This window comes from Limulus polyphemus, unplaced genomic scaffold (assembly GCF_000517525.1).
Source record: "Limulus polyphemus unplaced genomic scaffold, Limulus_polyphemus-2.1.2 Scaffold1053, whole genome shotgun sequence".
NCBI classification, from domain to species: domain Eukaryota; kingdom Metazoa; phylum Arthropoda; class Merostomata; order Xiphosura; family Limulidae; genus Limulus; species Limulus polyphemus.
In genome coordinates, this window is record NW_013666663.1 from 302,091 (window position 1) to 315,382 (window position 13,292).

A 13,292-nucleotide genomic window follows, 5' to 3' on the forward strand; every position below is an offset into this window, starting at 1 on the left:
TGCCACAGCTTAAAATATCTGAGGTAATATGCCACTTCTACAACAGTCTTCCACTGTTGTCAACCTAAAATTTAAGCCCAGATCCAATGGGAAAAAAGAGTATAAAACTGCTAGTGCAGCTGAAATCAAACTAGCTATTTTACAATAATTGACCATCATCTCTTGAACCTGAGATTCCACTACCATAGGAAGCAATTTTTGAGTGGCCACTGCCACTTCTAGGGTGGTGTAACCCCAAGAAAATGTTTGAAAATTTAATGTTACGAGATTGAATCTTGAGTCATTTTAACTACAAATATTGCAAACACACAACATAATGTATTGAATTAAAAGAAGTAAGTTTTAATACATAAGTTGTAGCTATACATGTCATAAAAAAGTGGTCAAGCCATGACCTGACTGATATTACCACTTCCTACAGCCCTAGATTCCATGAACTATCATGCATGGATGGGTGCATTCTGCCTTGAGAGAAAAACTGCACCAGTGAATTAAAAAATTATAGAAAATAATTTGCACATTTAAAAAATATAAACCAAAAATAAAGAACACTATACTTGAAAAATCTACACAATATTAAAAAGTTGTATTTATTTCATTTTATAAATAAAAAGGTTTTAAGTCACAAATTTTTATTTTTGGTTGATTTCAGCATGCTCTGAAGAAAATCATTAGTGTTTATAAATTTCCAGAATTTTTTTCAGCATAATACTGCACTTATAGCCCCCTATTAAAAATATCATGATAGTTTTCAACAAAATAATTTTAATATCACCTGGCAACTTGAATATATGTGTAGTTTTCCAGTTTTTAGCCAATCAGTATTTTTCAACCTCGCCTGTCATGATGTTATATAAGTGCCTATATTTCAGCTTAAAGAAGTCAGAGACTAGTGAACTCCTGTAATGAAAGCTCTTTTTCCCTTCTTTTTAACTGTATAAGAAAATATGGCTTCCGCTTCGGCAGAGATTCACATAGAGATCAGAACAAAGTGATAAAAGTTTACCTTGGTGATATGTTGCTAGACAAAAATATGTTTGTGAACTACTTCTGCCATAAACATAGTCATGATTTTGTTAAAGCTAACTTTATCATTTTATACTTCATTTGAATTACAAAGGTGCAATATGATAGGCTAAGAAATGTTTTTATGGAACAAGATGAGGTTAGCTTTTTCAAATAATTTTGCATTCGTTCATGTAAAGTTTCATTTCGCCAACCAGACCAGTATGTTAGGCCTTAGAGGCCTAAGTGACTGCTTGAATGGGTAAAGAAGTACACCAAATATATATAAATCAATATCAAATGGGTTTAGAAATTATATATCATACATATCAAGTGAAACATATTTAACAATAAAAAAAAAGCTTTCTTATAAATTTGGTATTGTACTTATTTTTTAGTATGCCAGTGACTGTAAACATAAACACAATGAAACTGCATGTGGGGTGTTATAATTTAAATTAATGATAAAATTTACAGGAAAATTTTAAAACAATGTACAAATGTACAAAAATCAGTAATTAAAATCTACAACCAAGGTATGCATTTTTTAATGTTTCTTAAAAAAAACATGTCACAATGAAATCTTATTGAAATTTCAAATTCATACAAATATCATACATAAAAATAAGATATTTTATATGCAGAAGCTCAAAATTTCAAGCTATGTCATCCAGTAGTTTTTTATGAAAACCAATAACACAAAACATAACAGGTGCATCTAATTGAAGCTCCCAGGCCTGGTACAATGAAGAAAAGAAGTATTATACTTCTACATGACTTTAGTTCCTGATGAAAACAAAGTACAAGTTGAAGATTTTATAATTAATTATGCTCTGTATCACTTGAGGCAAGTAATACCATCAAAGCCAACATTAATGTATATTCTAGCTTCAACTTCTAGCAGAAAACAAATATTAAGAAAAATATTCAGTAACACTTCACATTTATGAAGTAATTTAAGTCTAAAACTTTAACATAATATAAAAAAAAACTTAACATACATCATGTTTTTCCTTGATATGACACATACGTTATTATCAGTGGTTTCACCTTCTGTAGATAATTTCATTTGCTTATGAATGTATCAATTCTGCCTAAAATATCATATTCTTTGCTAACATCACTGATATATTAAACTTAAATATCCTTACTTGATGATTTGTCATAAAAGAATATTCAAACATACACTATAAAAAAAAGAATTATCAGGAGCACAGAGAGCATGACAAAAATCGACAAAACTAATCTTGCTTCTAAATGTTAAGGGTGTATTTAAAACTTTGTCCTCAGGTTACTTTGTTATCATTGACTGTATTAGCTTTAGATTTTTCTAACAAGTGACTAACTTTTACAAAGTACTATTGTATTCTTGACTGCAGAGAACTAAAGACTGGAATCTCTGGACGAGGTGGCAGTAGAAGAATCGAAATTGTAATAGCATCCTGACTTAACAACCCCTCAAGATCGAAGAATGATCCTGACAAAGGAAACTGGGGAAACCAGGAAATAGGTGTGTAAGATCTCTGGTCATTTAAAGACCAATAAAAGGCACAAAGGATTCAAGAGATTCCCAGAAGAGAAAGAACCATTTGTGGAGTAGGAAAAGGAGAGGTGAGTAAGAGTGTGGCATCCTATTCTATAGCATTGAGCAGGATGGGAGACATCTGAGCTCGAACTGAGAGAAGAGATGAAAAATACCCAGACTGATGACATATTGAATTTGGGCAATAATAGATGTTGCAGTCCCAAAAGAAAAACCTGCATGGGTTGTATCTGAAAGCAGAATCAGGATGTGATGGTCTAACAATTGATGAGATGTAGCCAGCAGTAACCAGTCATCCATGAAATGGTGTGTGTGCAATATGATGGAATGAAGGGGACAAGAAAACTAATACAATACAGTAGAACCTATGTTAAGCCTACGCAAAGCCAAATGAAAAAAACCTGGAACTGCAGTGCCTGATCTTTATGCACCACAAATGTCAATAGTGGTGGTACTCCACCATTACGGCAAAGTGCAGATAGGAGCCAACTACAACCAAATTGGACATCTACCATCTTGTGAACCTTGGAGAATCTAGACATTGATATAGACAAGGAAAATTGATGACTAGACACTAAATTTCTGTCTTAATAGGGCCAACAACTAACAGTAATAAAACTCTGAAGAACTAGCCAGACACACTTGCTACCCCCAGATCAACCAGACTCAGATAACCCTAGAACTAAGTTCCAAATCCCAATGAACTGCTGGAGACGAAAACCCTACAAGTTCAGTGGATAATAGTGGGGAAGATGTGAACTGAATGACCAGATTGTGACCCAAGGACCTGCAGAGCTTCTGGACCAATGGAAAGATTACCATACGTCCAGAAAATCTTGGAACCGAGCCCCTACAGCACCTGAAGGTATACAATAATCGCTGATGCTGCTGGCAATTCGACTAAGTAGTGGAGCCTTGGATATAGACAGAATCTATTCTGAGTACTGAAGAGCTGAAGTTGGGATCAGTACTCAAGTACAGGGCAGAACTATGATCCCCCCTCTAGGAGCCAATGAAATCAGAGACTCCAACAACAACTGGGAGGAATGTAAAAGCCAAAAATTGAACCAACGTGCATGCTGACAATAGATCCAGCTCCTCTTCAATGAAACTGGTGATCCTAAGAGTCTACTAACAAAAAGATTTGAAATGAAAGAAAATATTGAAGGTGAATTTAAGTCTGTAAACTTATTCTGGTCCATCAGGGGACATAGACCTATATAGGTGAACTATAAATTCTGCCTTAAAACCCCAAAATTCGAGGAGCAGAAATTATTTGATAATTAGAAAAATGCCTCCACCTAGTGGTGGTAAGCAAAATCATGACGTTCCAACAACGTGTCGGATAAGGCCTAACTGTTACCTCACGTAACTAAGAAGTAAACATTCCAGCATGAACCACAATATCTGTGTATGGAGAGAAAAAAAAGAAATGCTCCCAGACCTTTCAGCCCTCTTGTGAGGTAAAGTAAGTTGTTTTTGTACAAGCAAAGCAACTGCAGCCATCTGCCACATCCACCCTAAATAGTCGAACCCATATCCCAGAATTAAAAAACTCTACATAATGTCAAGGATCGCCCTCAAATCCAGCCTCAGAGCCCCCCAGAGGACCACCACAGATCTGAATATATGTCTCCATCTCACTACAAATAAGAGGTAGGAATACTGGGAAACCCGTTAGTGACATTTTGTCAAGAAAATTGACAAAATTATTTGATTGAGGTGCTTATACACAGTACTAGGATAGACGGCACTATGACATAGGTGGAGATTTACAAGATTTTACAAGACATATATCCCAAGGGCAAATGAGTGTGGTATAAAAGACTGGAGCAAGCAAGAAAAAAATCAGACCAATGTTTACATGGGCAAAAATAAAACCCTGGCAGTCAAGTAATAGTTATTAGTGGGAGAAGAGTTGTGTATATTTTGGAAGTATTATTCAGTTGTAGTGTTATGCATCATTTTGAAGACATTGGCTGTTACCTACATTGGACCAGGATAATGAGAAATTAAGAAATTCATTAGCTGTTCAATAACTTCAATAAGTTTGCTGTTCTGATTGTAAAATAAAAATATTTATATATGCACAGGTCAGATACACACAGAGTTCTATTTATGTAATATTCAAAGACTATTACTTGCATATTATAATTTACCTGTAGCTTTCAGCTTTTTTATATAAAAGCTTCTTTTTTTACTGTTACATAGAAATTATTACAAGGTATACTAGGGCAAAGTTAGGATCATTTTCTAATCAAATTTAGTGCTAGAAATGAATATATAAAATGAAACATGAAATTATGTTCAAACAATCAGATATACTTTTTAATCCAAAAACTATTCTATATATGTTGTGTTAATCACTTGCTAGTTAAATAAGAAATGTAGTTTTAATAAGCACCTTAGAGTCACACACTGTATATTAAACAAGCAAAAGTACACGCTCCCAGTAACAGGAAAAGTTTAAGTTAATCTAGCAACAGTACCCATCCACAGTGATGGGAAAAGTTTAAGTTAATCTATCAATTTAAATTATTTCATGGACTTTAAAAAGGTTGGTTGTTAGTAGTTATACTGCCCACTGCAGAAAGTAATTGTTGAGTATTTCAGTCATGCTAAGAGCCACTCAACGATAGCATTTGGTAAATCTACATTTCTATTGGTTAAATGACATCACATTTTGAAATGTGAATGATAGTGTGATTAATTCCTAACAATTTAGTGTAGAATATCCTGCTTACAAAATACAATATGGCAACAACATTATTCATGCCTGTTTTCCCATCATTTCAAAATGGATGTTGAGCTTTGCCTAGGTGCGCAGCTTTTCAAACACAATGCGGGAAGTGGCCACTGTAAACAGGAGACAGATGAACAGTTGGTCAGACAGACACCACAGTTCGCAATATATACGAGGTCTTAAAGCCATAGGAACAAGCTTACTGGATTGATTAACACATTACAAATATATTTAATGATCCCTATTCTTCACTACTTGACACTTACTTATGTACTTATAACTACAAGGGATTTTTTCAAAACATATCCCATAATGCCTCAAATGAACAATAGCATACTCAGCCTTCAGTCAGTGGATTTATAAAGAAAGTATTTTCTTTTAAATACTTTGGCCTTATCAATTATGAAGTATTTATATAATTATTTTTCAATAATTCAAACTTTTTTCTCCAAAAAATAAATAAATTAGCTCTGCTTTTATAGTACCAATACTAAATTTGAAACTTGAGGATCCATAAAAGTTCAAATTCTCACATCAAGACTCCTTTTGCTGCTTTGTCGTTATCTATACATATGAACAGAAAAGTATCTTGTTTTACAATTAACATTCAAGTTGAATAATTACTTAAATAGTGACCATTCAACTGCACACTTTGCATGTTGCACAACACTGTCTGAGTTTATCAGGTCAGCTGGATTTACAACTCACAAAGCCTCAGTCAAAATGCAAAACATTAGTTAAAATAGAAAAGTTATTTTATAAATGTCATTTTTTTCTAAACTTTTATCAACTGTCCCAATCAGTCAGTACATATGCTGGTATATACTGAGTTTGACATCTATTTACTTGGATTGTAAATCTAAATGTTATTTGAAAACTTAATGAAGATAAGAAACAATTCTATAGATGTCTAAAAAATCAGAAATCAATTTTAATTATTGTTTATTAAAAAAAAACACTTACAATGCCTATTCCTTCAAATGCATACATAGCAGTTCCAAAGTATAGTGGAAGTGTTGATAGTGGCATTGACAATGGCCTTGATGAAGTAGAAGGTAAGTTTTGAAACAGGTTGTAAAAAATAATGCAGATACCCAAACTTTGTAAAATGTTGGCAATTGTGGAAACCACTGCTAGAGTTCGCAAACTTTTGATGAAATTGAATATAACCATAAATGGCAATATGATGACAAGGTACCCATAAATACCAATGGGATCTCTGTCAGCCCAGTCACAGACTACCTACATAAAACAGAAAACATTTGAACATTCAATATTGTACAATGACTATTCAAGCTGCCTTTCTATATGTTAGGGGACCAAATGCAATTTTGCACATCTATTATAGTTTTTAAAACATTTAAATGATTTGTTTGAGTCACCAGATACATGTTTGTTCAAGTTCGTGAAAAGTTAGAAAATATGTTCAAAAACACAAAATCTCGTTATGATTTGTTTCAGGTATATGGTAAAAGTTATAACAATGTTTTAAATATTATACTTTTTAGCTACCAAAATATCAGATTTGTTAAACTGTTAAAAGTCACTAGTAAACAATAATTAAGTTTTTTTTTTAAGATTTCTATTTTCAATTATTAGATAAACACAAACAAGTATTCAGTGTATAATGGATAGGTTAGCAAAGTAAGATCTGTAGATCAGTAATTTGTGTGATGTTACATCACAGTATGACCTATACATATTTCCAGTAAGAAGATCACAACAGTGTTTCAACTGCACACTTTGCATGTTTCACTACACTGTCCGAGTTTATCAGGTCAGCTGGATTTACAACTCGCAAAGCCTCAGTCAAAATGCAATTTATCTTGGTTTTTAGGAGTCATCAAAGTTTTTGGTGTATAATGGCTAAGCATGACCTGTAGTTCAAAAGAACAGGTGATAATACAACACAGTAAAACTAATAATAATTTTTATCACCTCTTTCTTTACTAATCTTATATAGTTTTTCAGTAGGAACAGTATTTACAGCATTTCAACTACACTTTGCATGCTATAAAAAGACTAATATAAAGTAGTGTTTTAGTTGAGGTATTGTTTAGTGTAAAGCTCAGCCAACCTGGTGAGCTGGTATTAAATGAAAAGGCTCATCAGTAGCATTTATGTAAAGTATGCAGATGAAATTATGTCATAATGTTTTGTTAGCAACAAATACAGGACCAGTACAAAGGTGATTATAAAATTCATTATCAGACTTATTGCAGTGTTACATCATACAAACTACAGATTTAAAAAACAGGTTCTATTTATCTATGTTAGCCTATTCAGTTAGTATATAATGTTATTATGTATAGAATACAAATTTATTAATGATTTTGGGGTTTCAAAAATATCTTCTTTATTTAATAGGTCTACAAACTGCATACAAACTAAACTTGAATGTAGTGTAAAACTTTATTAATTTCAGACTTATTACATGTAGGACACAGTATCACTAGCCTTAATATGATGCCTATCAGAAAAATATAAACAAAAAAATCTATAGTTTCTTTGTTTATTTTACTGACCTTCTGGATATTGGTTGCCACAAACAGGTAGTAAACACAACAAAATCCAAATTGAGTCAACAACAGAAACACATTTACAGTTTTTCTGAAAGATGGGAAAAAAAGTGTAACATAATCTTGACATAATCTGTCCATCAAAAATAAAATGAAAATACAGCAATTATATTCTTACCCTCTTAGTCAGTGGCAGCACTACACAGGGGCAAGGGTGGCAATTGCCAATACAATTTCTTGCCCTCCCCCTCCAATTTAATCCTACATACATGGAGAAAATGTAATGTGTATAACAAGAAAACAAGTTTGCATGCACACTACCATTTTTTTTATGTGGTGTTTTTTTTCTTGTATGCTAGAAGTCAACTAGATATATCCTACAATAATAGGTATTCCAAGTAACCCTACTTTTTTATACTAATGGTACTACTGCACTAAATAATTAGTTACTTAATTAAATAATGCTCAAAAGCACATTATTCATTAATCCACTTTTAAAGGGACTCGTGATTCCCACCCCCCAAATACATTGCTAGATATGCTAGAATGGTCAAAAACCTTCTGGTCCTTTCGTCAGTCTGTGAGCACTTTGGGGCTTCAAAACTCAATACAAAATACTTTTTGAAACCCAACATTAGCTTAATGTAACTTAGCATGCTAAAATTTGGGGGAATAATGAGTACCCCATGTAATGTTTGTTTGTTTGTAATTAAGCACAAAGCTACACGACGGGTTATCTGTGCTCTGCCCACCACGGGTATCAAAACCCGGATTCTAGCGCTGTAAGTCCGCAGAGATACCGCTGTGCCACTGGGGGACCCCACGTAATGAAAGAGGAAACCGGAGAAATCCCATCAGTACCCCTAGTGGCCACCCTCACTGATTTATCTATATTTAATAAGCACTGGAGCTATGAAATCTATGCATTTTAAAAGAAAAATAACTTCTTCTTGACATCTTCTGAATCATTCCTAATTTATTAAACCATATTTGACAGGTCCAAATGCAAAAGCCAAGGAGGAGTTAGAGGAAAAATCAACAAACTTCTCTCAAAGTATAGTAGGATGTTTTGTAATACAGATGAAATTATAGCAAACTAAAACTGTTGTTATCAATCACGTAGTTCATATATATAGTTGTTTTTTAATTTTTCAATATTTTAATATGCAGCCATAATTTACTTGAGATCATATATATTACAACTACTGTATTTCTCTTTAAATTATGTATATAAATTCACACAGAAACTGTGAAAATTTCTTTACTCCTTATACAATTTTCTGTTTGGTATGCTTAAAATGAACAATCTCAAGGCATAACTTTGTTATTGAACTTGTTATTATTGGTTGTAGCTACGAAAACACCTTATGTAATGATCAATAAAAAAAATGTACTAGCCCTGATATAGTACTCCTGAACACAGCATCAACTGAAAAACACAGACAAAAAATACACATATAGTCAATACAGAAGGCTATATTAGGGTTTTAAAAAAAATGTGCCATGAATGCATGGGTAATTAAGAGTTGTACATGTGGCTTCTGATTATTGGTGACAGAAAAAAGACATAACAGTTATGTATATGGACAGGATGTCCATCACCAATTCAGATGGCCTGTTCACAGTTCTAGCCAGTCTATGGCTGGTCTCCACAATATTCATCTGACTGTCTAAACATACTGTCATCATATACACAAGAAAAAGTGGCAGAGAAAGGAAATAACTACAGTTGACAGTGGTTGTACAGTGACACACAAGAACTCCTGCCATTATGTCCAGCTGGGACATAGATCCCAATAAAAAAAAAAATAATTATGCGTGTGTAGAGTGCCAATTTTCCTTTAAAGCAGCATCTGTCAATGTCAATAATGTTCAACCAATCTAATCACCTTCTGAGTTGTTAGATATACGTAAAAAATTACTTCTGTATTACAAAAAAGTGCATGACAAAATGTCACTGGTCATGTATCAGTTATGAGATATTTTCTAATATAAAAAAGAAAATGTTAAAAAACAAGCAATTATATACTCCAAAATAACTCTAATATAACAAGCTTTTCTGAACAAACATATTAAAATATATTAAACTATGTAGATTCTTCATTATTTTAAGTACAAATTCTGCATATAAACGGCGTGCAAAATTAAATACAAAAACTGTAAAAACTAACAAAAAAAAAAGGTATGATGATGATGTACATGTTTGTCTTACTAATTTTATTCAAACACCTTTTGAGCTATATATATTAATTCTGTAATTACAGAAATACACTCCATGTTTAACTGTGTTTTCATATCAGATCAATCTAAGATTAATTCACACCACACATGTATGCAACAACTTATAAATATTACCTAGCAATACGAGCAAACTTTGGAAGAGGTTCTGGTCCATATTTAAAGGCATACAATGCTACTCTGGAATAGTTTAAGGACTGGCATCCAATTCTATATTTCAGAGAAATATATTTAAAATTAATCATAGTTAGGTTTTATTTCATTAGGTTTGAACACTTGCAGTTTTTTTTTTAGTAAATAAATAAAATTATGAAGGTTATACAAAAAAAGTTTTCTTCACTTCATGCTATTTTCAAATGTTTGAAAACCTTGTTGCAGACAAACCAAACATTACAAAAGAAATTAAAGTTTTGTAAAAAGAAGTTATATTTAACAGCAATAACTAGGTTAAAATATGTGAAGAATTTACACAAGACATATACAAGAAACCTTAAAACATTCCAAAATTTCAATAAATTATTTTTTTCAATGAATTTTGTACTTTACTGAAAAAATACAAATGTGCATGGCATTACATTTCTTGAAAATCAATCATACTTTATTATAAGAATGATGTTCTACATCCTCTGCTGTCCTTAGAACTATTTGTACCATTATCAATCATGTTAAATTTAATAGCCATGACTATGTGCTGCTGCCCTATAGCACAACTACCACTGTAACAAACTTCTGCAAAGGATAGTTAGACCAATCTTAGGCTAAACATCTTGACAAACCTTCTACTACATAGATGTCAGCTTTCAAGACCGCATTTAAGCATACAAAAGGCACAGTTTATTGGATACTCAGAAGTTAATGGTTTGATTTGAATTTTATTAAGCACAAAGCTACACAATGGACTATTTTTGCTTTGCCTACCAAAGATATCAAAACCCAAATTTTAGCAACATAAGTTTGTAGACTAACTGCTGAGCCAATAGGGTGGAGATAAACAAATTTTTTCAGCAAATTATTGTTGCTGTCCTAAATGATCTACTCTACAGGTTTTTTCAATTCCACATAAAAAATTAAAGGCTCTCCTCTTAAAAAGTTGTCTTTGATTCTACATCATTTAGTTAACTATTTTGCTATTTGAATATCCTTCATTGGAAAAAGCTATAACAAAATCCTCCATCTCTAGCTTTACTCATGGTGCCATTACACTACAAAATGGATCAAACATGTAGGTTCTATACTCATATATGTGGCAATGTGCTACTGCACTAGCACAAAGAAATTTTTATAATGTGTAATTAACTCTCCTTCTTACTGTACAGATACATAAATACAATATTAAAGGTTTCTTTTTATTGTTGTAATTAATATCTTTTTAAATTTCAATAGGGAAGCAGGTCAGCAAAATCATTTTCAACCTTGTTAAGAGCTCTTCTCAATGTTTCCAATGTTATTTATAAAAACAGCCATGTCTGCATCAATGACATGTTATTAACTATTAGAATAATGAAAAGTACCAAGGTTTTAAAGTTTATAATATGTAGTATTGTATTTTAAATATGTATGATCACTGAACACAGCAGTGTAATCTAGTTAATGTTTAAAACAAAATAAGAACAACAACAACAAAAAAAAAAAAAAGGCAGGAAAAAGTGCTAGGTATCTTGTGTCTATCATTGTTAAGTTTTCATACAATAGCTAGCAAAGCACAAAGTTTCAATGGGTACACTTTGTTATAAAAACAATAACTATGTTAAATACATGAATTATAAACTTGAATAAATTCTTAACACATTCTTTAAATTAGTAGTTTAAAAAAAAATGTATAATTCATAGATTTTATTCTAAATTTCCAAATCTATAGGATACTTTAATATTTACAGTTATCTTACATTGACATTGAAGTGTTTTAATTAGATGACTGAAACTGACTGTCATACACAGATAAATACTGGATGGAGGAAACATTGAACTAGTATTTCTAATAAACAATGCAATGATAACCCTTTCACTTCAAATAAATATAGAAGTGTCAGGTAAGCCAATATATGTTTTTAATATTCTGAAAGATTAGTTTGAAGCAATCATAAAATTTCAAAAATCATTTTGAATGAGTGCATGCATACATACATATTATCCTGATCACAATAAATTTTGAAGTTTCCTCAGAATATAAAGCATGCTAAGTAAAAGAATTGAAATCAATCAAGTTTATCTCATACACAAAAATATAACTATGGGAGATACGTTTCAAGTTTATATTAGAATACTTACTTTTTAGAGAGTCTTCGACTACATGCTACTAAAATGTGCATACAGTGGATACAGATTAAGCCCATTATAGGTATTCCTAAGGACCCCACCTAAATTCACATAATGTTTTAAAATTATAAGCTCCATGCAAAAAACAAAGCAATCAAAATCAAATAAAACCAAAAGCTATAATAATACAGTGTTTTCAAAACAGTTGTTCAAAAATCTCATGCTTTAAAAAGAGGGATGAGTCAGTTATTGCATTTGCTCTTTGTCCTATAACACAACTTTTCGCAGGAAATTGTTGGTTAATAATATCTTTATTGCAAAATAAAACTGTTACTTTCATAATTCTTTTCTCTTTTATTATAAAAAGCATTCTATTAACATAAAAAATAGAGTTAGTAATAAGAAAAATGTTACAGTTCTCTACTGAGTGAGGAAAAAAGTTGAAAATTATTAAATGCAAGTGGTGGAGTTTCTGGAGTATGCAAGCTAGTTGGTTAATTATTCATTTGATACAAACATATGGTGTGCAAATATCTAAGTGCTCAGTGCTTCTGATGGCATACATAAAGTAGCAAAACATTTTTAATATCATAATTGATTAATTGGTTGCTTTTTAAAGCCAAGCCACCTTGGGCCACTGCAGGAAATCAAACCCCATATTTTATTGCAGTAAGTCTGTAAACTTACTGCTGTTCTTCCAGGGAACTTAATACCATGGAAATCTGATTATTTAAGATGCTGTTTCTACTTTTAAAACTTAAACAACTTTAAGGGTAACTGCCTTCCCACATCTGGCTGCAAACTGCGAACAGCAGTAGGAGGTGAAACGTTGTGGGTTTAAGCACTCACCTCCACACCCTTGTTTTGATTTTCCATGATGGTCAACTTTCTTTAACTTCATCATTTTTAGAATTTTTGCTTTCATTAGATGGGTATATCCCAATGTCTTTTTGGGTGTCTATTAACCACTAAGTCTTTTATCCTATTT

At 32.1% G+C, this 13,292-nt stretch overlaps 1 protein-coding gene across 7 annotated transcripts in view; it reads right to left on the reverse strand.

The window, feature by feature from the left end:
• LOC106461888 (proton-coupled amino acid transporter 1-like) overlaps positions 1-13,292 on the reverse strand; it is a 61,832-nt gene that overhangs the window by 23,569 nt on the left and 24,971 nt on the right. For all 7 annotated transcript variants that reach the window (XM_013921754.2, XM_013921753.2, XM_022388974.1 and 4 more), the window contains 4 exons: positions 12,317-12,405; positions 10,166-10,258; positions 7,817-7,901; positions 6,255-6,533 (listed from right to left, as the gene is read on the reverse strand). In XM_013921754.2, the coding sequence (XP_013777208.1) occupies positions 6,255-6,533; positions 7,817-7,901; positions 10,166-10,258; positions 12,317-12,405 (546 nt within the window). The remainder of the gene's footprint in view (positions 1-6,254; positions 6,534-7,816; positions 7,902-10,165; positions 10,259-12,316; positions 12,406-13,292) is intronic.